The sequence below is a fragment of the Zalophus californianus genome, chromosome 17 (assembly GCF_009762305.2).
Source record: "Zalophus californianus isolate mZalCal1 chromosome 17, mZalCal1.pri.v2, whole genome shotgun sequence".
In the NCBI taxonomy this organism is placed as follows: Eukaryota; Metazoa; Chordata; class Mammalia; order Carnivora; family Otariidae; genus Zalophus; species Zalophus californianus.
In genome coordinates this window covers 45955228-45983107 of record NC_045611.1, presented here as the reverse complement: position 1 = coordinate 45983107, position 27880 = coordinate 45955228, and the positions used below count along the sequence as shown (strand labels likewise).

Here is a 27880-nt window from a genome sequence, read left to right as displayed (position 1 = left end):
TTACGGGCACCCAGTTGAAATGTAAGATGTATTTCATTTAAAAAGATTTGAAAGATGAAATTTTTTTAAGGAGTCCATTTCTAGAATGGGACATCTCAGGTAGTGTTGTTCTGTGTTAATTTTGGTAGAGTTTAAATCAGCAATCCCATAAAGAAAGCAAGCACTTGCTGAAACTTATTTTTAAAGGGAAGGCCATTTTTATTAAACTTGTACATTTTCTTCTCTTCCTTTCAGAATCCTAATAAAAAAAGACTTGTTTCTGCTTACTAAAAAAAAAAACAAAAAACAAAAACACACAGAACAAAGGAAGCTATTAAGACATGACTTTTGTGATGGGAAAGGACACTACAGGATTCAACGTAAATCAAGAAAACTAAGACCTGGGGCAAAGAACTAAACTGAAGAGCAGCTGACTCTGATCTGGGGCCAGACCGCTCGCGGTGTGAGGCAGAGCCCTCCTCCGAGAGGGTTCCCAACACGAACCCAAGCGGGAGAGCGGGACGCAGCCCTCTCACCTTCTGGAGTAACAAACAGACCCGAAGCCCTAATGATTGCACAAATACAAACCAATCACTCTATTTTAAAAAGCACACACACGTGCTCCACTGGTCTCCCCTCCCATCCCAGGTGCTCGTCATCCGCAGGGAAGCCTGAGGAAGGGCGGCCTCTGGCTCGCAGGGCCTTCACAGGACGTAGGTGTTCTTCACCAGGTGCTCCTTGTCATCCCCAGAGCTCCAGACGGTGCTGAGCGTGCGCTCCTGGCTCCTCCGGGCCACCCGGATCAGGCAGACCACGGAGGCGCCCAGCAAGACGATCAGGACCATCACGAAGAGCCCCACCAGGACCACCACTGGGGAGGAGAGAAAGGCTTCAGAACCGGAAGGACGAGGAGGAGCAGAGCCAGCGCAGGGCCGCACAGGGCTCACACGGGACTCGTGCAGGTGGGCTCAGGGCGAGGACCAGCAGCCCTTGTGCCAGGCCTCCGCCGACCCCAGCCTGGGAGGGTCTGGAGAACGGGCACCGCCCGCCTGGGAGGTCAGCAAGGAGTCTACAGTCCCAAGAAGCAGATTCCTGAGAAAAGGAGGCGCTGTGCTATGTGCACCCAGTGGCTCTCTCTGTTCTTTCTGAACAAAAAGATCCCACTTCCACCTGTATTTCCACCTCTCAGGGGCAACCGGTGCAGGAGTCCCAAGCCACCAAATGGGTACCAGGATGTAAAAAGCACACACCTCTGGCTCGTGTGTAAACATGAAACCCCAAGGTTGTGTGTTCACACAGCACACTGACCAGCCAGAGAAGGATGTGGCCGGCAGTGGCCGGAGCGGCTGCCTGCGGAATGAGGTTAGGGCGGAGGCAAGGGTGTGTTCGGAGCGGCGCTGGGAGGGGACCGTCGTGCTCCTCACTGCCCGGGGGGGAAACCGCACCGCGGCTGCCCCACCGCTGTCTCCTCGGTCAGCCCAAGACGCTCTCCTCAGGCGGGGCTCCAGCTAAAGAAGGTGGCCTCCCACGGCAGCTGCCTGGCTCCCTCTCCCCATGTGGCTACAGGATGGACAGGGGCAGCCCCCTCTCCACCCGCAACCCTCCACACCCGGGCCGCGTTCTGCCCCTTGCCGGGCAACCCAGATTCTGGCTTCGCTCCTCTAAACCACAGCACACACGCAGGCCAGGTCTGGGCTCCTGAACAGGAAAACAAGTGGAAAGAGGAGGCCAAACCAGTGTGGCCGGTCCTTTGTGCAAACACGATCATCCATGACTCAGGCTCGGAATCAGAAACAAAAGTGAGAGGAGGCCCGGGGTCTTGTCAGACCAGCCTGCTTCGGGACAACAGCACGGGCCCTGCCTCGCTCGGCCCACACACAGCAAGGGCTCTCCAACTTCCTGTCACCCGTGACCAACTCAGCACACCCCACAGCAGCAAAGTTCCCTCCAAATCTGGAGCCAGTCTCAGGCCTGTGTGCAGCAGACCCCACAAGCCTAACAGCACAACTTGTCCTCCAGTCACCCCAGGGCGCCCGGGTGAAGACTGCCTGCCTCCAGCCCCATTATACTGCCTGGCGGGACAAACCTCCAGCATTCTGTTCCAAGCTGTCTGACCATTCTCGTGCCGAAACAGGACTTTCAACCCAAAAGATGTTTACGGTGAAGGATTATGTGTCAGAGAACCACATGAGCCTGCAAAAACACTGCAGAGCTTAAGTCAGGGAAGGCAGGTGGAGGGCCAGAGGCCTCTTACCTTTAGTGCCACGGGGCAGGACAGGATACAACTGCTTGCCTGGAAAGGAACACACAACCCTAAGGTCAGCTCACAGTCCTCCTGCCCTCCAGAGCTGCCACCAACTAGGTGTTCACAAGAGGCTCTTTCTGAGGGACTTCTTCCAGCTCTTTTGAGGGTTCTGAGGCCTTGACACCCTGGTGGGAACCTAGGACACGTCTGTGCAACAGCTGGGCCCAAAGCCTCCCTTTGGGGAGGGAGCCAGAGAATGGTAGCGTCCAAATGACAGCATCGCCAAGGTCTTCCTTTTAGGGATGGGGAAATGGACCCATCCCACGGTCCTCACAAGAGGCCTCACCCACACACCCACCCAACATTGTTTCTTGCATTTAGGAATCAGGTGGGCTCACCAAAGCAGCGGTGCATGCACTCCTCCTTAGAGAGATAGCTGTTTTTATTGCCCCGGCACCCTCCGTAGATGAAGTTGTCGCAAGAGTTCGTCTCCACATCGAAGTACCAGCGTGGCAAGGATGAGTGGCAAGGCCCAGTGACTGCTTTGGCAGTGCAGTATTCTGGGAACGACACAACCCAAGGAGGACAAATTAGCAGGGCTCAGCTGTGAAGTGGAGCTGGAATGTTCCTGAGCAGTCGCACCGCCGCCGGCCAACAGACACAACTCTCCGCTAGAGGGGCCTGTAAATACAGACGTGGCCAGTCGGGCCCACTGGACACTCCTCCATGTTTTGGGGTATCTTTCTCTTTACAGCCAGACCCCACTGGTAAGGAGATCACTCCATGTCAGACACTGTTCTAGGCACTTCACGCGTACTGACTTGGTCTCTAAGAGATCTGTCATGGGCCCCTCGTTTCATCCTCAGGAGGCAGAGCCACCCAGCCAGGGAGAGGTAGGAGCCAGCATACCACACGGCCTCCCGCCGGGAAGCTTCCCCACCCACGGCTGTGCCACACGTGCTTCCCGCAGCCCTGGGGCATGCCTGTGAGTTCCACCACCTGCGGAAGGTCAGGAAGCTCTGCGCTACACTACTTCCTTAGTGGAAATACTCGAGTGTGTTTCAGTTCCCAACTAAGGAAAACATGTTTTTCCCATAAATTTTTTTTTTTAAGATTTTATTTACTTGACAGAGAGAGAGTTAGTGAGAGCAGGAACACAAGCAGGGGGAGTAGGAGAGGGAGAAGCAGGCTTCCCGCGGAGCAGGGAGCCCGATGTGGGGCTCGATCCCAGGACCCTTGGACCATAACCTGAGCCGAAGGCAGACGCTTAACAACTGAGCCACCCAGGCGTCCCCCACCCCATACATAAATATTTTTAAAAAGTTATACCTTCGTAGTCGAAAATATCACCAGAAAGGTCATCAGAATCCTGCCTTCTGGAAACTAAAACAGAAACATCCAAGTCAGGGAGGCTAGGATGGACACAGCACGCACGGCCTGGCTGGAGCTGAGACTAACAGGGCCCACTGAGGGAGCAAGGACCCGCCGGCAACTAGGAGTGGAGTCCCCTCCATGGGTAGGCCTGTCGCCCCCCAGTCCTCACGGGCCCTATCACACACTGGAACGCCTGCTGGATGGGGAGGCCTGCCTGTCACCTCAGGGATCCCTACGGAAACTCATCCCAGCCACAATTTCGGGGGTGCTGAGGAAGACGGTCTTGTTCATTCCTTGACATAGTGAAACGGCCCCTCACCCTCCTGGAGAGATTTTCTTCTAAAACAGAGATACCATGCCTGTGCCTAAGGATGCTAGATGACCTTGGAGGCCAGCTTGGGAATGAAGAGTGAACCTAGGCAAAGCAATGGTCAGGACAGTTGCAGGATTCCTGGTCTAGCAAAACTGGAAAGTGACTCTAACGAGCCAGCCAACCACTGAACTAATAAAACGCTCGCTCTCACGTGAGCACTGATGTCAGAACCAGAGGACCGAAGCCAAGGCTGCAGTCAGTGCAGAGCCACTGGCCAATTGGGGGGCTGTGCTCAAATGGGACGGGGGCAGAGTCCCTCCCTCCACAGCAGGTCTTGCCCAACAGAGCCCACTGCCTGGGAAATGGCCTTCAAGAAAGCTGGGCTGGACTTGCCAGTGCATCTGGACCACTCACCCCAGGCTCCTGATGCATGCAGAGTCCTTTAAGCATAAAGGAGGAAGGGGGCAGCTGCTGTCAGCACTACAAAGCAAGCTGACACAAGGCTCGAGATCAAGGACTGCAGTGGGAATGCAGGCGGGGGTGGCAGAAGACAGAGGACTCGGCACAGGGAGGGGGACGGCAAGGACAACCGAGGACAAAGGAGACAGAAGACGCAAGGAGAGGTGGGGTGGGCCAGTGAGACGGCACAGCAGGCAGAGGCCAGCCCAGGGACAGGGAAGGGGCGTGCGCTGCGGGCCACAGCAGCATCCACAATCCCTTGTCCCCCAGGAGGAAGCGGAGGCGAGCCTGGAAGCACGGCAGCACCCCTTGGCCCTCTCGGCTGCTGGACGTGAACTCCCCGGTGTAAGGATGCCAGCTAGCAACCGGAAGCTGGCAGCCCAGGCAGAGCCCCGGCTCGTCGATTCGGAGTAACAGACCAGGAGGTGGGAGCCCTTATACGACTCCCAAATCACACATGTCCTTTTCGTGGTCCGGATGGCCCTCACTCCATCCTCGGTGGTTTTAAGAACCTACCACTTGGGACAGAGGAATCTGCTCCATTCCTGCTGGTGGCCAGATCATCAACGGTGTTCTCTACAAGGGGACAGACGACACAGTGAGAAAGTGCACCTCAAGAATGCCCCATAACACACAGCGAGCAGAGTCCCCAAGCAGCCACGGTCCCACGTGCCTCTCACGGTGACTCCCATTTCTCCTTTTGTGGTGGGCCCTTCGATGTACGTGTCGGACCACAAGCCTGCTGGAACTTGGAAATAAGGAACCAAGACTGCCCCTGTGGGTTAAACTTTAAGATCCCTCGCTGGTAATTAGATCAAAGATGTCTGAAATGACTTTAAAAAAACAGAATGGCTTCCAAGGCCAAATAATCTGTTTAACTGTATTAACTCACCCCATGAATTTAAAAAGGTATGCAGCAGTCCGAACATACTCGATGCCGCCGAGCTGTGGGGACTGGGCACCTGTGCAGCTAGGTATAGTTTACCTCACACATGCACACAGAGTGACGGCGTGGGGCAGAGAGGCCTGCTGGTTAGGGAAGTACGAGGAAGGAAGCACCGGCAGGATCTAGGAAGGACAGGAGTTGGCCCCCCCTGCCTACCCGCTGGTCCCAGCAGAGCTGGGGCAGAGGCACGGGGCCGGCATCACCGGATGCCATCAAACATCCATATCACAAACCAGCGCGCCTTGTTCTGCGCCTCTCCACAGCAAGCGATCTTCTGGGAGTCTGGCGGAGAGGCTCGCCTACATGGACTAAAGCTACAGCAGGCTCTGAGACTGGAGTGTCTGGTCCCCTGGGGAGTTCTGGTTCTCATTATAAATGAATAAACTGACATTCTCATTCTCATTTGGCTTCCCACCGAGGATGCCTGCTTGGGAGAGAATATGCTGGCGGAAGGCTCCAGTGGCGAGCTGCTCTGGCAGTGTTAGCTCTCCTCCCAGACTCGGGAGAGACGCTGCAACGAGACTCAGTGGAGTCACACTCAGCTGCCAACAAACAAGCTTTCTGGGCCCTCAGACTCTGGACCACCTGTAGGGAGACAGCTGTCTGCCTTCTCCCAGCAAAACTCAAGAACCCATGACCCTTTGTAGCAACATCCTGTCTGAATGCCCACTGTTCACTGCTTGTGTTCTTAAAATTTCAACCGTTTTCCTGAAAAATAAGGAGAAACTCAAACAGGCAGGCACATTTCCTACAGCTGACTCTTAATGGAGAAAGGACAGAAAAGGTAGCAAAAAATGTTTCCCTTTAATTCCTGCTCCCATGCCGGATCATAGCGGACAACAAAAAAAGTACAATAAATGGTATTTTCCTCAGTCACCATCTGGTAAGGTTGCCAGTTGCCCCCCAAAAGGTAAGGGACTTGCCTGTATGATCCCAAAATAATACCCGGCCACCTCAGCTTTCCAAACGCTTATCGAATGTCTTCTGGGCAGCACAACACAAAGATCATCAGAATGTTCCTCGAGGTGCTCTGTCAGTGTGGGCTTGTGTGCTCAAGCACTGTTTGGAACCTCTGGCCACACCAAGGCCACTGTTGTTTCCCCCTCTTCACGTACAACTTTAATAAGATACCTGATTTCTGAATGCAGAACTCAAAGCCAAGGGAGATTACAGCCAGTGCATGAGGAGACATAAAACCCAACGAGGATGCAGGGGTTGTCTCTGGACGGGGGAATCCCAGAACCCCGGGATCATGACCTGAGCTGAAAGCAGACGCTTAACCAACTGAGCCACCCAGGCACCCCAAGTTGTTGCAGTTTTAATTTGACTCATACCTTGGCTGGCTGGGTGAGCTCCTCAAGTCATTTGTCCCAGAGCTAAAAATAACCCCAATGCCCAGGGAGCAGGGAGGGCAGCCTGTCTGGGTGGCCTGGAGGACTCTCCTCTGCTAGGCCTGGCAGGGCACTGGCGCTCAGCAGTGAGAGAAAGGAATCGAGGAGAAGAGGCAGTCATGTCCCCCTCCCCCAGCTCCAGCCTGTGGCCTGCTCTCCTTTCTGGGAAGAGGAGGTAGAGGACTGCTGTGAAACCACTGTGTGGGTGACCTTCAAACTGCGCCTGTTTCTTCTGCTTTTTAAAAACATCCCCCAGGGGTGCCTAGGTGGCTCAGTCATTAAGCATCTGCCTTCGGCTCAGGTCATGATCCCAGGGTCCTGGGATCGAGCCCCGCATCAGGTTCCCTGCTCTGCGGGAGGCCTGCTTCTCCCTCTCCCACTCCCACTGCTTGTGTTCCCTCTCTCACTGTGTCTCTGTCAAATAAAATCTTAAAAAAAAAAAATAAAAATAATTAAAAATAAAAAAAAATAAAAACATCCCCCAGGTTCAGCCGTGAAGAATGCGCATAATGCAAAAGGCATCACATCCCAGTTAATAAACTGTCTCTAGGTTATACCATTTCCCCAGGGACCAATGTCTTACCTGTGACACCAGCACATTTCTCAAGACACTCCTCCTTGGTCATGTAGTTATTTTTATTCCCTTCACAGCCGCCATACACAAACTGCTGGCAGGATCCATCAGTGACATTGTACCACCATCTAGGGAAGGAGGCCCGGCATCTTCCCACTATCTTCGGGCCTCGACAGAAGTCTAAAATATAAAGCAGAGACCAGTTGGCTTGGCAGGACAATCCTGCCAACAGAGAAGACACACAGACCTATCAGAGGAGGCCCATAGTTTTCCTGAGCCCCAAGATCCAGCACAGCTTCTCTGTGAGCCGTTTCTAACGTGCTGCCACCAGGCTTAGTGATTCCTTCCTTGTTTAGGAAAGAAACACATCATCTAACAAAGATACCCACCCACCCAACTTAACTATATTTCAGTTGCATGTTGATTCTGTCCCTGCCCTCATTTATTAATGACGTACACCATTCAGTGTAGAAATATGGCTTTCAAAGGCAAAACACACAGCTGACTCGAGGGGAAACCTCGCACTGAAGGATGTGTCTTAACCTTCCTTATCCACTGTTTGACCAGGTCAACCACTTCACACCCAAATTTCCACAAGAGCCTCAAAAAGAAGCTCCTAACTCTAGTCTTCCCACCTCCCAAGGCAGCTGAGGGCACTCCTCTGCTCCAGTACTTGTAAGGGCCACATCTGAGCATTCCAAGAGGGGCCTGGGTTTCAAGGTACCCCCAAATGTGACCCTCCTCTAGTACAAGGGAAACAAACAAAAATGTTATGAAATACCAGCCAGCTACATTTGCCTCCCAAAGGCCTAGAGAGCTGCCGTCTCTTAAGAAGGTAGAGATAAGCAAGTGCTGGAGGTATCACCTGCACCAAAATAAAGACTTTCTCCTGGAGGAATCAGGAGGATGGAAAGCAAGCTGAAAAGGGAATGACCTGACAATGTGATTCCACGTCTGCCCAGTAGCACCCTATCACCTTCCTGGGATTCTGAGTCCACATCACCTCCTTTACCTTCCCTGGCCTCCACCCATCTCTTGTCTTCTGGCATAAGCTCCAATCTGAGCAGGGTGCTCAATAAACATCGCAAATAAAAGTACTCCAGGGCCCAACACTTGGTTATATGCTGTCATTTACTCCTGATTATTTTCATGTTTGTTAGGTTTACTTCACTAACTAGGGGACAGCTTTCAAAAGCAGAGGGCAAGACCTCGTTTCTCCCAATATATGTCACAATAATGGGCATGAAACCAAATGTTCCACAAAACATTGATCTATGGACAAAAAGGCTTATAGTACTGAGCAAAACCTCAAGGTGCTCTCATACACACCGATAAATCACAGGTAACTAGTGCAGCAGAAAAAGCATATTCTTTTTTTTTTTTAAGATTTTATTTATTTTAGAGAGAGAGCACGAGAAGGAAGAGGATCAGAGGGAGAAGCAGACCCCCCGCTGAGCAGGGAGCCCGAAGCGGAACTCCATCCCAGGACTCCAGGATCATGACCTGAGCTGAAGGCAGTCGCTTAACCAACTGACCCACCCAGGCGCCCAGAAAAAGCATATTCTGAAGTTAAGAAATTTTCTGTTAATTTGAAAGCAACCATCCTTTTAATCACCAATTAAAAAGTACCTTACCTGGATACTTCATATGAAAAGAATCATTTAGTATGTCCAGAAAAGGCAAATCAAGAGAGACAGGAAGTAGATTACTGCCTGCCTGGTACTGGGGGGGAAAGGGGGGTTGGGGGATGGTAAGGACTGCAAATGGGCACAGGGATTTTTGGGGATGATGGAAATATTCTAAAATTAGATTGTGGGATGGTTGTACAACTCTGTAAATGTACTAAAAATCACTGGATTGTATGCTGATTCTATGGTATGTAAATACTTTAAGCAGTTTAAGAAAAAACAGGGGCACCTCCTGTCCGTAACACATTAACCAGAATCAGCTGGGTGTGCACCTGTTGCAGATACTTTTGACAACGTGCCAAAGGTCACAAAACATATACAATCAACAAGGCCCAAGACACCAAAGGAAAAGAGTTCTCTGGTGTATGATTTGCTCAATGGCGGCTGTCAAATGTCTGAGGCAGCACTGCCATTAACAAGACAAGATGGAGAAGAGCCTCACAGGAACCACGTATGACCCACAACTGAAAACGACCTCAAGGCGGGGAGGACCCAACTGCTGCAGAGGTGAACAGCCTATCCAGTGCCCTGCCAATCACTCGGACTGCTTGGTGTCCTTGCTTCCTGAGCAGTTTCAGGGACAGTCTTTCAGACAAAAAATCCGAGAGAGGAACTGCACCCTTTATATGGGTGAACTGTATCACAGGTGAACTGCATCTCAAAACAAAGAGAGAATGCCGAACAAAGCTCGAAGCAGCTAAGGTGGGAACCTCCAGACACCACAGCAGAGAATGCGACGGGCTGACCACCTACCTCGCCAAGGGTGGAGATGTGGTAGCTTCTCCTGAGCAAGGGTGCTGGATACACGTTCGGTACAGGTGAAGAAGGGGCTGAGAGTATATAATGGAGAGAAACCCTATCCGGGGCTGGAGAGCAGCTAGCTTAGTGAAGTCACACTGCCCAGAATCTGGCCCTCATTCCTGTCAGCTCAGACACTCGCAGTGCCCTGGCTGATGAGACGCAGGGATGTGGGCGCTTGCTGGCAGAGGGCACAGGAGGATGCTGAGAAACACCAGCCAAGCGTGTTGATGTACACATCAATCAACACACCACCTCAGAAAGCAGGCCGAAACGAGCAGGTCCCTTGGAGTCAGAATAAGGAAGTCTGCTGCAAGATTCCGGTGGAGATCCTGCTCCGTCGGGATCTACCAGGCAGCCCAGAGGCGCAGAGCACGCAACTCAGGACACACCTCGGTCAAGACACCGCAGTCAAGGTGTGCCTCTGGGATACCTCCTTCCCTGACTGCCACGTGATGGTGTAGATGTGACGGTGTCTTCGCATCAAATCCTGAGGCCGGGGGGCCGCTATGTCCCAGAGAGCGGCTCTCGTCTGCTCCTAATGATGACACACTGACTTCACAGTTTAAGTTTCAGAAAGCCTTATTTTGAGGTTCCCTGGGTGGGGTAGGAGGGGGTGGGGAACCTTCACTTTTGTCGCAGGGAAATTTAGAATTTTTTTTTTTTTAAGTAGGCTCCACACCCAATGTGGGGCCCAACATGGGGCTTGAACTCACGACCCTGAGATCAAGACCTGAGCTGAGATCAAGAGTCAGATGCTTACCTGACAGAGCCAGTCAGGCGCCCCTAGAAATGTCTCTTTATTAAGAGAAAACTTGGACTAAAACCATAGTATGTCCATAAAGACAGAATGCTAACAGTTGCTGAAGCTGAGTGATGGTCCATGTGGGCTCACACAACTGTGTGTATATTTGAAAATTTCTGTAATAAAGACAGAAAAAAAACTCACCTGTTTTTTTTTTTACACAAATTTGATTAGAGTAAAAGTAAGAGCTCCAAGTAGCAGAATAATTGCCTGAAGCTAGGTTCCATCAAGGTGAAATTTAACCATGTGTAAGAGTCCTTTCTGCAAGTCTGGAAACTCCCTGTCAAATGGAGAAAATTCTCACTTTGCCCCATGCTTTTACTAACTAAATTGCTTTTAAGCCTCTATGAGAGAAATTGTTACTGTCTGGGCTTAAGAAGTGAACTCAAGGGGCACCTAGGTGGCTTAGTCGTTAAGCATCTGCCTTCGGCTCAGGTCATGATCCCAGGGTCCTGAGATCGAGCCCGACATTGGGCTCCCTGCTCAGTGGGAAGCCTGCTTCTCCCTCTCCCACTCCCCCGGCTTCTGTTCCCTCTCGCTGTCTCTCTCTGTCAAATAAATAAATAAAACCTTAAAAAAAAAGAAGTGAACTCATGAAAAAGCATCAGTGCACTCTCACTGTTCTCCACGTGGCTGGTACAAAACGCCAGAAATACTTCAGGATGTTAACATGGCTTCCATGACTTATCACCTTCTTTAAAGGGCTTTTTTTTTTTTCATTAAAGCACTGTACTGGGGCGCCTGGGTGGCTCAGTTGGTTAAGTGACTGCCTTCGGCTCAGGTCATGATCCTGGAGTCCCGGGATCGAGTCCCGCATCAGGTTCCCTGCTCAGCGGGGAGCCTGCTTCTCCCTCTAACCCTCCCCCCCTCAGGTACTGTCTCTCTCTCATTCTCACTCTCTCAAATAAGTAAATCTTAAAAAAAAAAAAAAAAAGCACTGTACTTTAGGAGATCCAGATTAAAATAAAAATGAACCAAAATGGGGGCGCCTGGCTGGCGCAGTTGGTAGAACATGTGACTCTTGATCTCAGGGTTGTGAGGTCAAGCCTTAAGTTTGGTGCAGAGATTACTTAAAAATACAATCTGAAGAGGGGCGCCTGGGTGGCTCAGTCGTTAAGCGTCTGCCTTCAGCTCGGGTCATGATCCCAGGGTCTTGGGATGGAGCCCCGCATCGGGCTCCCTGCTCCACGGGAAGCCTGCTTCTCCCTCTCCCACTCCCCCTGCTTGTGTTCCCTCTTCGCTGTCAAATAAATAAATAAAATCTTAAAAAAAAAGAAAAGAACCAAAATGCTGAGCATTACTTATTTCTTGAAACCCCTCATGCTACCTTCACTAAAGCATTATGCTAGGTACATTATGTGCACTATTTCTAACAGTCACAATAAAACTGCAGAGCAGGTAGTAACACGCTCACTTTACAAATGAGGACACCGAGGCTAAGCTAAGCAGAAGCAGAGCTTAATCTGAATTCATATTGGTCCGGTGAGAGCTGGGCATTAACATAACTACCCCTCCCTCAGACAGACAGAAAGAAAAAGCCACACAACACGCAGTGGGAAAAACATGAAACCGAAGATGCCTAAAAGCCAAAACATTCCTCAGGGTCCTTAACACAATCCGAGGGCTCAACAGGCCAGGCCCTTTGCTGGGCCTGTTTACAGTCACACTCAATGACAGGGTCATGGACAGCACCACACCAACTGGCCAAGGCTGAGGGGAACTTGGTAGGACCAATTTTCAGGAAGTTATTCCTTAATAAATCATTCTATTATATTGAGATGATAAAACGATATATTGGTTTTAGAACAGCATTGGAAAACAATCATGAGAAATACGTCTCTGGGGCGCCTGGGTGGCTCAGTTGTTAAGCGTCTGCCTTCCGCTCGGGTCATGATCCCAGGGTCCTGGGATGGAGACGCAGAGCCCCATGTTGGGCTCCTGCCTGTTTCTCCCTCTCCCACTCCCCCTGCTTGTGTTCCCTCTCTCGCTGTGTCTCTGTCAAATACATAAATAAAATCTTAAAAAAAAAAGAAAACTATGTCTCTAGTCCTATTTGTATGCTCACAAATGCTAGTGCAAAATGAAATACATCCTGTAAGTTTTCTTTTCTTTTTATTTTATTTTTTTTAAAGATTTTATTTATTTATTTGAGAGAGAGAGAATGAGAGATGGAGAGCACGAGAGGGAAGAGGGTCAGAGGGAGAGGCAGACTCCCCGCCGAGCGGGGAGCCAGATGCGGGACTCGATCCCGGGACTCGATCCCGGGACTCCAGGATCATGACCTGAGCTGAAGGCAGTCACTCAACCGACTGAGCCACCCAGGCGCCCACATCCTGTAAGTTTTCAATGCAGAGGAAAAACGGAGAAAAGCTGAGGAGCACCAAATCTAGAAATACTTCAGAGTATGTAAAAATGGAATTTCTGTCTTTAGGAAACCCTAACGTTCTCTTGGAAAAGCATCAGAAATGGTTAAAAATCATGTATTGTCTGAAATATGAACCTAAATTACAAAACCCCAGCAGGCATTTTGAACATTAGCTATTATAAAATTGCCAAACAGCCTGGTCTTCGTCATGGAAAACAGGTTCCTCCTGTTCTAAAGTCATCAGAACTTCAACCAAGACAACAAGCCAAAGGCTCAGACACCTTCACTCCATGTGCAATCAGCTGGAATAACCTGCTGTCACCTGCTAACAAGAACATCACAGTAATTTTAGGCTCCCAGGCACTGCCAATCTAATTTAACTCTACAGGCTTAAGAAGACGGTATCTAATCATTCTCCAAAAAGGCACTATTGCAGTTGCCTACTCTAAAAAAAAATTTTTTTTTAAGATTTTACTTATTTATTTGACAGACAGAGACACAGCGAGAGAGGGAACAGAAGCAGGGGGAGCGGGAGAGGGAGAAGCAGGCTTCCCGCGGAACAGGGAGCCCGATGCGGGGCTCGATCCCAGGACCCTGGGATCATGACCTGAGCCGAAGGCAGACGCTTAACAACTGAGCCACTCAGGCACCCCAAAATTAACATATTTTAATAAAGTATTTCAAACATTCTGAAAAGTACAGAAAATACTGTAACACAAGTCTATCTACTTCTCAGCTTTACCAAATTCCAACCATTTGTATACCCCTTACTTCAATCCTACCTGCTCTCTCCCTTGAATCAACAACCACCCTGAACTTGTTCTTTTGTTGTTTTTTTTTTTAAAGATTTTATTTATTTATCTGAGACAGAGAGTGAGAGAGAACACGAGCGGGAGCTGAGGGGGACAGAGGTAAAAGGAGAAGCAGACTCCCCACTGAACAGGGAGCCCAACGTGAGACTTGATCCCAGGACCCCGGGAACACGACCTGAGCAGAAGGCAGATGCTTAACCGACTGAGCCACCCAGGAGCCCCTTATTTTTTTTATGACCCTTCAGAGTAAGTTTACTTCTAAAACAAGTGAAAAGAACTTTCCTAGGAGTCTAGCCCTTGATACACTTTTTACTCCCCTGGGTGCTACACACTGAAGAAACCTGACATCTCACCTCACTGGCTGCCTAATACAAGCAAGCCTGGGACCATCTCAGCAACCTGAAGACACTCATGAAGTGGTCCTCTCCCTCGCACCCATCTGTTTTTCTAGAGCAAAGCTCAGTAAACTTTTATGGTGGGCCAAACACTGAACACGGGCAGTACTTGCTCTACACCATAGTGTGGAAAGCAACAGGAAAATTTCTGTCTTCCAAGTCCTTTAAATTTGTCAAAACATTAAAAACTGTAGGTTTTAAATATATAGAATGAAAAATAGTAACATTAGTATTTACTTAGTACAATCTGGCTAAAATATTAGAGATTTGAGAATTAAGGTGTTCAAATTTGCCTTAAGACAAACATGTAAATGAATGAGGATGGCTGTCATTCCAGTCAAACCTTACTTATGAACACTAAAACTTTATTTTGTGTAATTCTTACATGTCTTGAAATATTCTTGAATATTCTTGATTTTTTCAATCACTACAAAACGTAAAAACCATACTTAGCTCGCAGGCCATACGCAGGCAGCAACCATGAACTACAGTTTAGTCTCTTTAGAGTGTTTATAAAAACACCCTGTTCAGATTTTCCACCCCTTTCACTATAGCACTCAGCCAGTCTTGTATGTGCAGTCACAAGCTATCAAATAGTCTCCCAGCGTTCACATTTCTTATAACAACACTGACCACGCATTCCTCGGGTTTATCCTTTGCCAAGGACTCTGTAGCACACCCTTCCATCACTAAAAACAGCACTTCTCTTTCCATGAAAGCAACTCAGAATTCTAAGGACCATGGCCACAGAGAAATTCTGTTGTAATAATCCTCAGACATTTGAAAATCTTATTTGTACACAAAAAAATAAGAGTACAATTCACTCCTCCGTATCAAAAAGCAAAGAAAGCAATGAAGAGTCATGTAATCCAAGTGTTTTAAAGAACGGGGGCAACAATTACCACACCCACAAAGGGCTTGGTGTTCGCAGACCTGTACAGCTGAAAATTCAACGTCAAGACATCTTGTTTGTGCTGGTTAAGTAACTTATGAGACATACACACAACAGAATACTCAAGCGCTGTTCCAAACAGGCCAAGGTGTGTGCGCCGGTATTGAAAATGTCTAAAACTAAGAAGGGGAAAAGCAGAATGGTTTACATACTGTAATTCCTTTCTAAACTTTTAATTTAGACGCGTGTATAAATATACGTTTAAGGAAAGGGCCTGAAGGAGGGGTAGAGGCTTTTCCCCGGTTTTTCTTTTCCATTTGTATCTTTCAGTACAATGTGAGTGTTCTAATCTTCTGAATGCATTACTTGTTTTTTAAGGGTCAGCAGTGGTTTTATCAGGACAGTGGATTATGGTCCCTTCTGTTTAAAATTTTCAGTTAAAAAACTTAAAACTCAGGGCGCCTGGGTGGCTCAGTCGTTGAGCGTCTACCTTCGGCTCAGGTCATGATCCCGGGGTCCTGGGATAGAGCCCGCATCGGGCTCCCTGCTCCGCGGGAAGAGTGCTTCTCCCTCTCCCACTCCCCCTGCTTGTGTTCCTGCTCTTGCTATCTCTGTCAAATAAATAAAATCTTACAAAAAAAAAACAAACTTAAAACTATAGGATAAATAAAATTGAATGTGCTAAATTTCTTAGTATCTTGATCAGTACTAAGCAACAAGTGTTTGAATAGCTATTATATGTAAATAGGGTCACCATACAGTATACCCTCTGGATCAAGACATTTTTCAGAACGAAAGGGGGTGTTCTTAGTAGTCGCTCTGTGACATATGGTGGCATAAATTGGAACCCTCCAAGGTAAACTAGGGTGAGCAGCCATCCTACATAGAAGGCACTGACTGGGGATGTGGTCTTTTGCCCTCCAGGGATTTCCAAGTAGAATAAGACTCATTGGGCAGAAAAACAAAACAAAACAAATCACACATGGTAAAGTATTTCAATCACATCTGAAATTCAAAGAGCTTGTAAGCCAATATAAGGTACAAAGGAAATGACCAAAGGCTCTAGTGTAGGGGTGTGACACATATGGAACAGGCATTTGGCAAAAGCATGTAAGACAGATCCTCATTCTGGTAAAAGATCTCTGTTTGCAGGAGTCCCTGGCTGCCTCTTACGAGCCCGCTGTCTTACCTAGATAGAGGCAGTCCCAACCTTCCTGTGCCTATCTCCTCACTCGTAACATGGGAACAATAGTACATGCAACAAATGCATACTAACCTAACAATAAAGCCGGAAAACATATAAACCCCATATTCTTTAATTCAGCAAGCCACACATTCACTGATTTAGGCCTGGCTGCTTAAAAAAAAAAAAAATGCAGATTTTAGAGGCTTGGAGTATGTAAACCGGAAGCTTGGGAGGCTCAGGAAGATAAGGCAAAACTCTGATTATGGATTCCACCTATCTCTGACATAGTAAGGGATAGATATTTGGTCATTGCCCCCACCTCCCTGTGGTTTCTTAAGTGCTAGGGGCACCTTTGTTCTAATAATTGGTTTTTGACCTGGGTTCCTGACACAAGAGCTAAGAGCCTGGGAATCTCTGGAGTGATAATGAAATGACTGGTGGCTGGGGGGGGCCCCTAGAGAGCTTCAGGATGGGGGCTGGTTGCCAGAAAGACAAGGGAAAGACTGATGGGTTGTTAACTTTCGCCCCACCCCCATCCTCCAGGAAGAGGTGGGGGATGGGAGTTTGAATTAATAATCAATCATACCTACATGCTGAAGCTTCCTGAAAAACCCTAACCAAAGGGGTTAGAAGAGATGGGTTGGTGAACACATCATGTACCAGGAGGCTGGCTCACCCCAAACACCACAAGGACAGAAGCTTCTGTGCTGGGGACCCTCCCAGACTTCCCTCCATGTCTTCATCTGGCTGTTCATCTATATCCTTTATAATACACTGGTAAATGTATCTGAGTTCTGTGAGCCATTTTAGCAAATTATTAAACCTGAGGGCATTGTGGGAACCTTTGATTTATAGCAGGTAGGTTGGAAGTACAGGCGACAACCTGGGACTTTCAACTGAAGGTGTGGGAGGAGCAGGTTGTGGGACTGAGCTAGTAACCTGTAGGGTCTGTGCTAACTCCACAGTGTCAGTGTCAGAACTGAGTTAAATGGGTGTCCACTGAGAACTGGAGAATTGCTTGATGTGGAAAAGCCCATTCATCTGGTGTCAGAAATATTCCGTAGTAAACAGTTTTCTCTTTAAAATCTAATTAGTTTAGGGGCGCCTGGGTAGCTCAGTTGTTAAGCATCTGCCTTCGGCTCAGGTAATGATCCCAGGGTCTTGGGATCGAGCCCTGCATCGGGCTCCCTGCTCCGTGGGAAGCCTGCTTCTCCTTCTCCCACTCCCCCTGCTTGTGTTCCCTCTCTCGCCGTCTCTCTGTCAAATAAATAAATAAAATCTTTACCAAAACAAACAAAATCTTAAACAAAGAATCTAGTTTAGCGGTAAAAGCTGAGACTGTTAGCAAGAGCACTATCTTTAGGCCATTAGAACTCAGCCCAAGTTTAAGTGAGGGGGTCTCTGTGTGATTTATACATGATCTAAGTGTTTTCTGGCAAGTTTGTTAGCAAAAAGTCCCCTTCTGTGACGTCTAGATTTATGTTGCCTGCTTTGGAATGCACTATTTATTACTCTTGAAGCTGTCCTGACAATGGCTTATCTGGGAAAGGGCACTTGAATTCACTGTTGAGTAATAAAGCAAGGAGATTCATCAGCTTTTCCTCCATAGTCCCTAAAGAGATAAATTCTGGGGGCATGCACAGATGCGTTGTTTTTTTTTAAGATTTTATTTATTTATTTGTCAGAGAGTGAGAGAGAGCGCACAAGCCAGGGGGTGCGGCAGGCAGAGGGAGGCAGGCTCCCCGCTGAGCAAGGAGCCCAACGCAGGACTCGATCCCAGGACCCTGAGATCATGACCTGAGCTGAAGGCAGACGCTTAACCGACTGAGCCACCCAGGCATCTCCTCAGATGTGTTTCTTAAAAACAACTCAAATGGGAGGGATTTCTTTGACACACAGACAAGTGACGTTACGAGTGTTGTGAAGATTAAGGGAGTTTTGTATTCCATTATAAGCCCTTAAAACAGGGCCACCTGGGTGGCTCAGTCTGTTAAGCGTCTGCCTTCAGATCAGGTCATGATCGCAGGGTCCTGGGATCAGGTCCCACATTGGGCTCCCTGCTCAGCTGAGTCTGTTTCTCCCTTTCTCTCTCCCTCTGCCTCTCCCCCTGCTCATGCTCTCTCTCTCTCAAATAAATAAATAAGAAAAAAATTAAAAAAAGAAAAAAGCCCTTAAAACATTTAGCACAAAGCTTTGAATAAATAGTAGATAATATATTTTGATGAGGCCAGAGTAATAAAGGGACAGTGGGAATGAAGGTAAAAAAAAGGGATGACACAGTTCACTAGAAAGTCCGACTGAATATGGTAGCTGACAGGACACAGGGGATATGGAAAACCACAAATACAACCTCAAGTCAGAGTTGATCAACCAACTCAACCATCACTCCTCCCTTTGTTTTTCTGCTGTGTGACCATTTACCGTGCCTCAAGTGACACCACTCCTTATCTTCACCCAGAGTAGGACAATGGCAAACTATCACATAGATCAAAGTCCTGCAACCCCACATTATCCTGGATTAAGTGTTCAGAGCCTGGGGAAAATAAGAAAAAATATGCCCTGGTTACCCATTTGTACCTTCCGTATCTCTTCACCAAAGAATGAGAATCTTTAAAAGTTCTGTGTAACTGAAGAGGTACTGAGTATCAGGGAGGTACTCATGGCTGTTTTAATTCCACTGTGCCAAATTCCAGAGTTGACATTTATTTTACGATCAGTTTTATTTCAAAATGGTCTAGAAATTCACCTATTTTGGTTAGCTGAGTAGGTTCTACATACTTGAGTGCTTCTGATTTCAGTAAAGAAAGCTACTGACTACCCATCTCCTCTAGGTTTGGGTGCCTGGAAGTTGTCATTATTAGGATAAATAATTCAGAAACTTTAAAATAACCCTTAGGTATTTATGAGGAAAGAACATTTACAATGACAAATCCAACTTAAATTATAAGACTCATAATATCTTGTTTTAGATATAAAACCTTGGCATTTTAGATATAAAATATTTAGATATACAAGTTTACATTTTAGAAACCATCAGCACAATGCAAACTACCACTCCTACCCACTGTCACCTCATATTCATCACTCAAACAAGACTATAAATTCTACCCTTACCTAAATCTATAACTAGAATCACAGTAGCCCATCTGAATAACCTGTAAGGACAGTTTCAATGTCTTTCATGGGACTGCCTGTTAATTCAAGGGATTCTTAACCTTTTCTGAATCATGGACCATTTTCACAAATTGATGAAAGCTAACGAACCCTCTCCCTCAAACAGTGTTTCTCGAACTTTTTTTCATTATCATCCCCCTAAGGAACCTTTTTAGACATGTTTTTTCGATTGCATACCATTAAATTTCAATACCACACACATACTGTATATCTATTTATAAGGAGTGGCCCTTTGAAAGGTCACAAACTATGATAAAATTTTTCACCCACTTAAGAGCATGTCCTAGACTCTAAATGACAGACCCAGGGACACATATAAAATATGACATGAACTTGTGATATATGAACTCAAGGACTTTAGAAGCCACGGACCCAGGACCCTGTTGGGTGAGATGCATCTCAAACACTAGCATGTAAAACAAGAGCTAAATTTTTTGCCCTTTCTAAAATGGATTTCCAATCATGAAAAATGTACATCAAATAATTTAAAAGTAAACTCTAAAGTTACTGGGCCTCAGCACCCATGTTCCAGCATCCCTTTTCAGTTTTCAAAAAAAAGATCTTGTAGGAGGCGCCTGGGTGGATCAGACGGTTAAGCGGCTGCCTTAGGCTCAGGTCATGATACCGGGGTCCTGGAATCGAGCCCCATGTCAGGCTCCCTGCTCAGTGGAGAGTCTGCTTCTCCCTCTGCCTGCCTCTCTGCCTACTTGTGCTCTCTGTCAAATAAATAAATAAAAATCTTAAAAAAAAAAAAAAAAGATCTCGTCAGAAACAATACATGAAATGACATTTGTGACCAGGACTGCATAAAGACACCCATAATCCACATGCTAATGCTTCTAGGGTCACTGTGAAAAATGCGTCAGTCATATGACCAGTGGGCCACCAAGGCTTCCTGGGGTCCATGAAATCATTTCAGTGTGACCCCTTCAGGGTTCTCTCCCCTCTCACATGAATCTCAGGCTACCTCATCACTTACTTGGCCTCAGCACATGGCAGAGGCTTGGACGCCTGGCCAACTACCTCAAGACAAGCATGAGAGTTGCAAATGACCCTGGGGATAGGAAAAATGAGAAGTGTGTGGAGACCTGGCTGAAAGAGAAATTTGCTTTCTCTATCATGGCTGAGCTCTCAAATGCTGACCAGGGTAAAGGAATGTTTCAGCGGACCTGAAGGTGAGGCCCTCAATGTCCTTTAGGGACTGTCACCACTTGAGCTTCAAAGGCCATGTTTTCAGTACTAGCACACCAAATACATATTCATTGCTCATTTTATTACTGTACTGTCTTCATTACAAGGTAGCTGCCATGCATTCGGAGGTCACTGGTTTTGTTCAATGCTGTTTCCTGGGCCTAAAACTGTACCTGGCACGGGGTAGGTGTCCAATAAATATGTGTTGAATAGGGGCGCGTGGGTGGCTCAGTCGGGTAAGCGTCTGCCTTCGGCTCAGGTCACGATTCCACGGTCCTGGGATTGAGCCCCACGTGGGGCTCCCTGCTCAGCGAGGAGCCTGCTTCTCCCTCTCTCTCTGCCTGCCATTCCCCCGCCTGTGCTCACTATCAAATAAATAAAATCTTTCAAGGGACGCCTGGGTGGCTCAGTCGGTTAAGCATCTGCCTTCGGCTCAGGTCATGATCCCAGGGTCCTGGGATTGAGTCCCATATCAGGCTCCTTGCTCAGCGGGGAGCCTGCTTCTCCCTCTGCCTGGCTCTCTCACTCCCTCATTCTCTGACAAAAAAAAAAAAACACACACACAAAAACTTAAAAAAAATGTGTTGAATAAATATTTCAGAGTATCCTGGAACAAACTGCTTTAACTGCAAGCAAAACAAGTGCCTCTTCTGTGAAGGCAGGAATACCAGAAGATGCTTAGGCACGCCTGGGTGGCTCAGTCAGTTGAGCGCCAGACTCTTGGTTTCGGCTCAGGTCATGATCTGATGGGTAATGGGATGAGTCCTGCAGCATCAGGGCTCCATGCTCAGAGTCGGCTTGAAGATTCTCTCCCTCTGCCCCTCCCCGCCACTTCCGAGGGTGCCCTCGCTCCCTCTCAAATAAATAAATAAATCTTAAAAAAAAAATACTAGAAGATGCTACTTTGGAGAACCCTCAGCTGATCACCAACACCAACTGCACTTTAGCTCTTTGTCATATCTCTGACCGCTCAGTTTACAACCATCCATGGGGGTGAAAAGATAGGAGTGGTGACTAAGAATATGCTTATTGGAGAAGTGCTGGGAAGTCTGTCCTTTAAGTCAAGGTGCTGGAGAAACTGTAATTAACCCAAGAGGTTAATGGAAACTGAAGATCACTTGAAAGTGCAGTAGAGGCTCTCAAATGAAGGCTGCTGCATTTTTCTCCAGTGGAAAGTCCCAAGAACAATCAACAAAAGACCATGAGCCCAGTACCCATTAATGCCAAGCTTTGATGCCCAAGGTCAGGCGTAAAGTTATTGGCAGCAGGAACTACACTTAAACTTCCCAAAGGAATTTTTAAGGTTTTATTCTGAAAAGGAATACACAATTGACCTTTCTCTTGATGCTTTTCTTAATAACATTTTCTTTTCTCTAGCTTACTTTATTGTAAGAATACAGTATTTAATACATGTAACAGAAAATATGTGTTAATTGACTGTTTATGTCATTGGTAAGGCTTCCAGTCAACAGCAGGCTATCAGTAGGTTAAGTTTTCGGGGAATCAAAAGTTACATGTGGATTTTCAACTGCACAGAGATGCCCCTAACCCCTGTGTTATTCAAGGGCCAACTGTATTATCTGCCCTTGAATTGAGTGAAAAATTACGTATTTTGGGCCACTCCAAATAACAGGACTTGTCACCAGGGGAAGATTAAAACACACACACACACACACACACATTTGTGGCCACCTGATAAAGGCTTTTCCCTCCCTAACAGCAATGATACACACACCCCACACTATACAATTTATAAGGAGCTGTTATGTTTTCTCTACCTCCATTTACTAAATGGAGCATATTCTTAAGATTGGGGGGAGTCACAACTCAAATGCTTAGAGATATGGTGGGCGGGCCAAGTACATAAAAACTGAGGGAAGGCGCCTGGGTGGCTCAGTTGTTAAGTGTCTGCCTTCGGCTCAGGTCATGATCCCAGGGTCCTGGGATCCAGCCCGGCATTGGGCTCCCTGCTCGGCAGGAAGCCTGCTTCTCCCTCTCCCACGCCCCCTGCCTGTGTTCCCTCTCTCACTGTGTCTCTCTGTCAAATAAATAAATAAAATCTTAAAAAAAAAAAAAAAAAAAGACAGGGAGAGTAGTACATGTCCTTTCCAAAACGAGCACTATGGGTGCTATGGAGGAACCCTGACCTGGTGCCAATGATCTTCACATTTTTCAGGCAGAGCCCCAGCCAAATTTTTTCATAAAAAAAATTCCCAATTCTAGAAACTACAACTCACATAAAGCCTGTTTGAGGCCTCTTGGGAACAGCCAGTTTATGATCTCTGTGCGCTTTCCATGGCAGACTGGCACTCTCCCTGAATGCTAGAAACACCCAGAGCAGCATCAGCTTTCCCCCACCTCCATCAGCAGGGGTCCGGATTCAGGACACCCTTTGTCCAGACTCCAGTGTCTGCTATACCCCAAACCCCTTCCTGTCTGCCCTCCAACACCCAGTGCCTGCCCAACATTGTCAGCCTTGAAACCACATGGCACTCCTATCACTTGCTTATCACCTCATCAGCCCCAGACTCCTGAATTACCCCCCTCTTCCCCATACATCCTATTTTGTTCCCATCTCTCTTTCCCCTAACTTCTGGGACTTGGGAACTCAGCAACTACCTTAAGCAAAATCTCTCATTTCCTCAATCTCGTCTTGGAACATTCTCATCACTTTCTTACTCTAACCAGACCCTGCTTTCCCCTGAGGACATGCCCAAGAGGGGAGGTCTCCTTACTCCTGGTGCTGCTTCTACACCATTCACCCTCTGCCCTCTCAAAACTCCAGCTATTAATCTCATCATCAAAGTAGACTGTACCCCACCTTGTGCATCATCCATTAGCCCAGATCACTACTCCTCATTTCATGACTTTAGCTCCTGGCTGTCTCTCATGCTGCCTCTCTCATCATTCTCAGTGATTTCCATATCCAGGTGGGTGACACTCACACCATCCTGGCCTCTTGGTTCCTAGACCTCTTCTCCAGTGATCTTGTCCTCTCCTCAGCCTCGCCCCACCATGGTTATGCCTAGACCTTGTCTCAATAAGCACAACTTCTTGGAACCTCTGCTCCAAGCGTCTCACTCACTGCCCATTGTATCCTGTCTTTCTAGTTCATTCCCTCCAAAACCTCAACAACAATCCACTGACCCTACCACCTTTCCTCTACCCCTCAGCCCCCTCATGTCTTCACACAGATCAAGTTCCTTGACCAACTATTACGATCGTCCCCTCGCACACATTCACGACACACTTCCCCACCTCACCACACTCATCAAAGCAATCAGAAGGGGGGAAAAAATCAAAACTACTTCCGGCCTCAAATTAAACTACTGAAAGCCTTCAAACAAACAGAACTTCAGATAAGCAAGGTCATTAGTTCACCCAACCGGACAGGAGTACTTCTGAAAGGTCAGGAGGTCCAGCCAGCTGCAGCAGCCAGAAAGGCCACTAGGAAAAGAAAAGGCCTCTGAAGCCAGACTTGACTTTGTCAATTACGATTGTGTGACCTTAGGCAAGACCTGTCTAACTTCACCACCCCACCAGGTTGTTTCAAGGATTAAACACATGGGAGCTCAGAGTAAGCAGTAGAGGTTAACCCTAAACTCAGTTTTGTTTTGTTTTTTAAGATCTTATTTATTTCACAGAGAAAGAGACAGCGAGAGAGGGAACACAAGCAGGGGGAGTGGGAGAGAGAGAAGCAGGCTTCCCGCCAAGCAGGGAGCCCGATGCGGGGCTCGATCCCAGGACCAGAGGCGAAGGCAGAAGCTTAACGACTGAGCCACTCAGGCGCCCCCTAAACTCAGTTTTGATAAAGTCCCAGGGCAGGTAACTGGAGGGTACATCCTAACATAATTACATCAATGAAAAAAGTCCAGAAGGGCTGTCAAATTCTAGTCCAGACTGCAAGAAAGTTCAACACCTGCATTTTTTTTTAATGAGTTCTGTTTTATTTTTCTAGATTTATTTATTTGACAGAGAGAGAGAGAGCGAGCACAAGTAGGCAGAGCAGCAAGAAGGGGCAGAGGGAGAAGCAGGCTCTCCGATGAGCAGGGAGCCCAATGCGGGGATCCATCCCAGGACCCTGGGATCAGGACCTGAGCCAAAGGGAGACGCTTAACCGACTGAGCCACCCAGATGCCCAACACCTGCATTCTTGATTCCTTGACCTACAGAGCTGATTCTCTCCCCAATGACCCTGGATATCCCCATTAGCTCGATTTCTCCTCTCTGCCCCTGGCGTGGGGAAATTAACAGCCTTCAGAAGCCACCACAGGTGATGACTTGGTGTACACACACCCTGCTTTCTCTTTCCACCCAAAATGCTGGCCTAGGAAGCCACCTGGCTCCTGCCTACTTCTCCCACCTCACCTCCTCCTCCAATTCTCTCCCCACCCCCACTTCTATTCCAGCTAGGATGGTTCTTGTCTTTTCCTTGAATACCACCAGGCTTGCGCCAACCTCGAGGACTCTGTACTCCATTATCTCCAACTGGACTCTCATCTACTAGGTCTTTGTGTTAGGGCTCAAGACGTCACCCTCCTCAGAAAGACCTCCCCTGAGGACCTGAGCTAAAGCAGGCCCATCATCTAAAATCACGTTGTTTGTGTACTTCACCTTGTTCATTTACTTCTTAGTAATTTAATACTGCAGTGACTGCTCTTTATCTAAATGTTTACTCACTGTCTCTGTCTCTCCCACTAGAATATAAGCTCTTTAAGTGCAGGGACCTGGCTTGTCTGAGTCACAACTCAGTGTTATCACCGATGCCAGCATCATCCCTGACACATCTGGGGCTCAGTAAGTTTTGCTTGAATCAATGAATTCTTCTTTGAAAAGAAGGTTTTTTCCAAAGCCTGGCTGTGCTTGTCTGAAGCAGCTGAGGTTATGACAACACTTGTTCAAAAAGACCTTCCCAGGGGCGCCTGGGTGGCTCAGTCGGTTGAGCGGCTGCCTTCGGCTCGGGTCATGATCCCAGGGTCCTGGGATCGAGCCCCATGTCCGGCTCCCTGCTCAGCGGAGAGCCTGCTTCTCCCTCTCCCTCTGCCTGCCACTCTGCCTACTTGTGCTCTCTATCTCTCTGTCAAATAAATAAATAAAATCTTAAAAAAAAAAAAAAGACCTTCCCAGACCAAACTTCCAGAGAATGTAGAAATTTAAATTGGGCCTTATTCTCCACCAACCTGTTAAGGACCAGTTCCACGAACCCAACCCCAGCTTCTCAATGCCAATACTCTTCTTAACACCAAGGGGTCCCCCCTCTTGCACCTTGGCAAAGTTTCTCCCCTCCAACACTTTTGTTCTTCTCCTTCCTTTGGATATCACTGAGAAACACCTTTCTTTTTGGAGGCGCTCTACTGCAACCGAATCAGCTAAAATTTCTCGGGAGGCTGTGGTCCAATAAATCTAAAGAGGTGGGCGTGGGGGCTTCTTCCCAGAGGCTAAAATTGCCATTATGTCACCTAATCCAACCCCCACCCTCTCAGGCCTGGCCTCCCAGGGATCTCCTGGGCAGCTGAACTTCCCTCTGCCAGGAGGAGGCTGGTCTTCTGCTGGGCCTCTCACCCCCTTCCTGCCACAGGAAGGGCCAATGCCACTCCTTCTTGGTCAACAGTCCTAAGTCTCCTCCCTCACCCGCAAAAAACTTTCCCAACCCTGGCTCCGCTGCCCGTCCTCACTCCCAGGGGCTCCCAAGCCTCATCCCCAGGCTCAATCTCCCAGAGCCCGCCCCACCACACCCCCTGAGCTTCACCAGGTCGCCCCCAATTCCCTCTCCCGCCGATTCGCCCCGTTCAGACCTTGCCCAAGGCCCCTCGCACCCCAACTTAGCCCCCGGACCCTAATGTCCCGCCCTCGGCCTTCCACTCCTCCCGGGAGACCCGCCCCGGCCCTCACCGTGGACGCCACGTTCTCCCTCGGCCGCCTCAGCCCGGAAGAGGAGCAGCGAGACCAGCAGCGCGAGGAGCGCCCCGCACCGCCTCGGCCCACACAGCTGCGCCATGACCGTCTCCACCCGGTAGCGCAGGCGAAGCCTCGAGCAGCCGGCCGTTAGGGTCTCGCGATCAGGTGCGGGAAGACCCTTGCCGCGCACGCGCGCTGGAGAGCCTCGTGTTCAGGTGCGGGCGCTCCCAGAGGGTGTGCGAGGTGCTGCGCCGGCGCTCCTGCCGAAGTCCCCGGGAAGACCCCCACACGTCGGACCTTCGGTGTGCGGACACTCTGCCTCCTACGCCCACGATGCTTCTGTCCGCCCCTCACTCGCCCCTTGCCCCCGGCGACACTCAGCGACTCTCCCACGACTCAGAACCCCACCACACTTCCAAACACTGAGTGGGCGCTAGAGCCAATGGCGGCCGCCTCCGAGCGGCTATCGAAGGTGGCTGGTCACGGAGGGGGGCGGGGCGCACCTGGCGAGGCGGGGCGCGCAGAGCGCAGGCGCAGGGAGCCCGCACCTGCGCGGCGATCCTCCTCCCTCGGCGCACCTGGGCTGGCCCCAGGATTGGGTGGGAGGGGAAGGGTGGGGCTTGAGTTGGTCCGCCCAGGGTAGGAGCTAACCTGCGGGGAGGCGCAAACCTGCTGAGCGCTGGGGCGCCCTGCCTCCCTGCTCCGGGGCTTGGTGACGTCCTTGTACCTTCACCCTTGGGCTGGGCCTCGGGGTGGGAGAAGAGGGTACAGAATGCTCTTCCTAGAAGTCTGTGGTTCCTGAAAGTGTGGCGATGAAGCTCGCCTCATTTCTGCCCTCCTTTGAGGTTGAGGGATTTATTCCTTCCTAAATTGAACGTTCACTGAACGCCTATTAGGCGCATTACTGGGAACCCAGCGATGACCAAGCCAGACTAGTCCCTTCCTCACCAGACAGGAACAACCGAGAGTAGTGATGACAGAAGCATAGGACAGAGTGATTAGAATGATTGGGGATGTGACAGGGAAGCACAGACTGAAGGATCAGGGACTGAGGTGGTGGAAGTGCGGAGGTGGCTTTGATAATGTTAAACAGCTTAACAATAACCCACAACCCTCGGACCAACTTGGCTTTGATAATGAACCCTGAAGGATCAGAAGGGCTGATGGACAAACATTCCAAGCATCCGGAACAGAAAATGCAAAAGGCCTGAGGCAAGAAAGGCAGCAGTGCCTTACAGGATCCAGGGCCACTCCCACTATTCAGCCTCCCTCCTGGCATAATAATATGTGAGGAGCCTTAATTGGGTTATCAGAACGGTGTTTACCTGCAGCAATTGTTTTGTGTACATTTAAAAAAATTATTTTTAAGTAATCTCTACATCCAACGTGGGGCAG

The 27880-nt window shown here is 48.6% G+C and overlaps 1 protein-coding gene across 2 annotated transcripts; it reads right to left on the bottom strand.

The window, feature by feature from the left end:
• Positions 1-183: 183 nt before the first annotated feature.
• On the bottom strand, positions 184-26978 carry SPINT2 (serine peptidase inhibitor, Kunitz type 2). Of its 2 annotated transcripts, XM_027619745.2 has the most exons (7): positions 26480-26969; positions 7291-7461; positions 4887-4946; positions 3554-3607; positions 2623-2784; positions 2234-2272; positions 184-850 (listed from the first exon to the last, which is right to left on the bottom strand). In XM_027619745.2, exons 1-7 carry the CDS (start codon positions 26583-26585, stop codon positions 684-686), a joined length of 759 nt encoding a protein of 252 aa, XP_027475546.1. In that variant the 5' UTR covers positions 26586-26969; the 3' UTR covers positions 184-683. The 2 variants fall into 2 exon arrangements, with proteins under 2 accessions (XP_027475546.1, XP_027475547.1); XM_027619746.2 differs by lacking the exons at positions 3554-3607; positions 4887-4946 and having other exon boundaries at positions 26480-26978.
• Between the last annotated feature and the right edge of the window lie 902 nt (positions 26979-27880).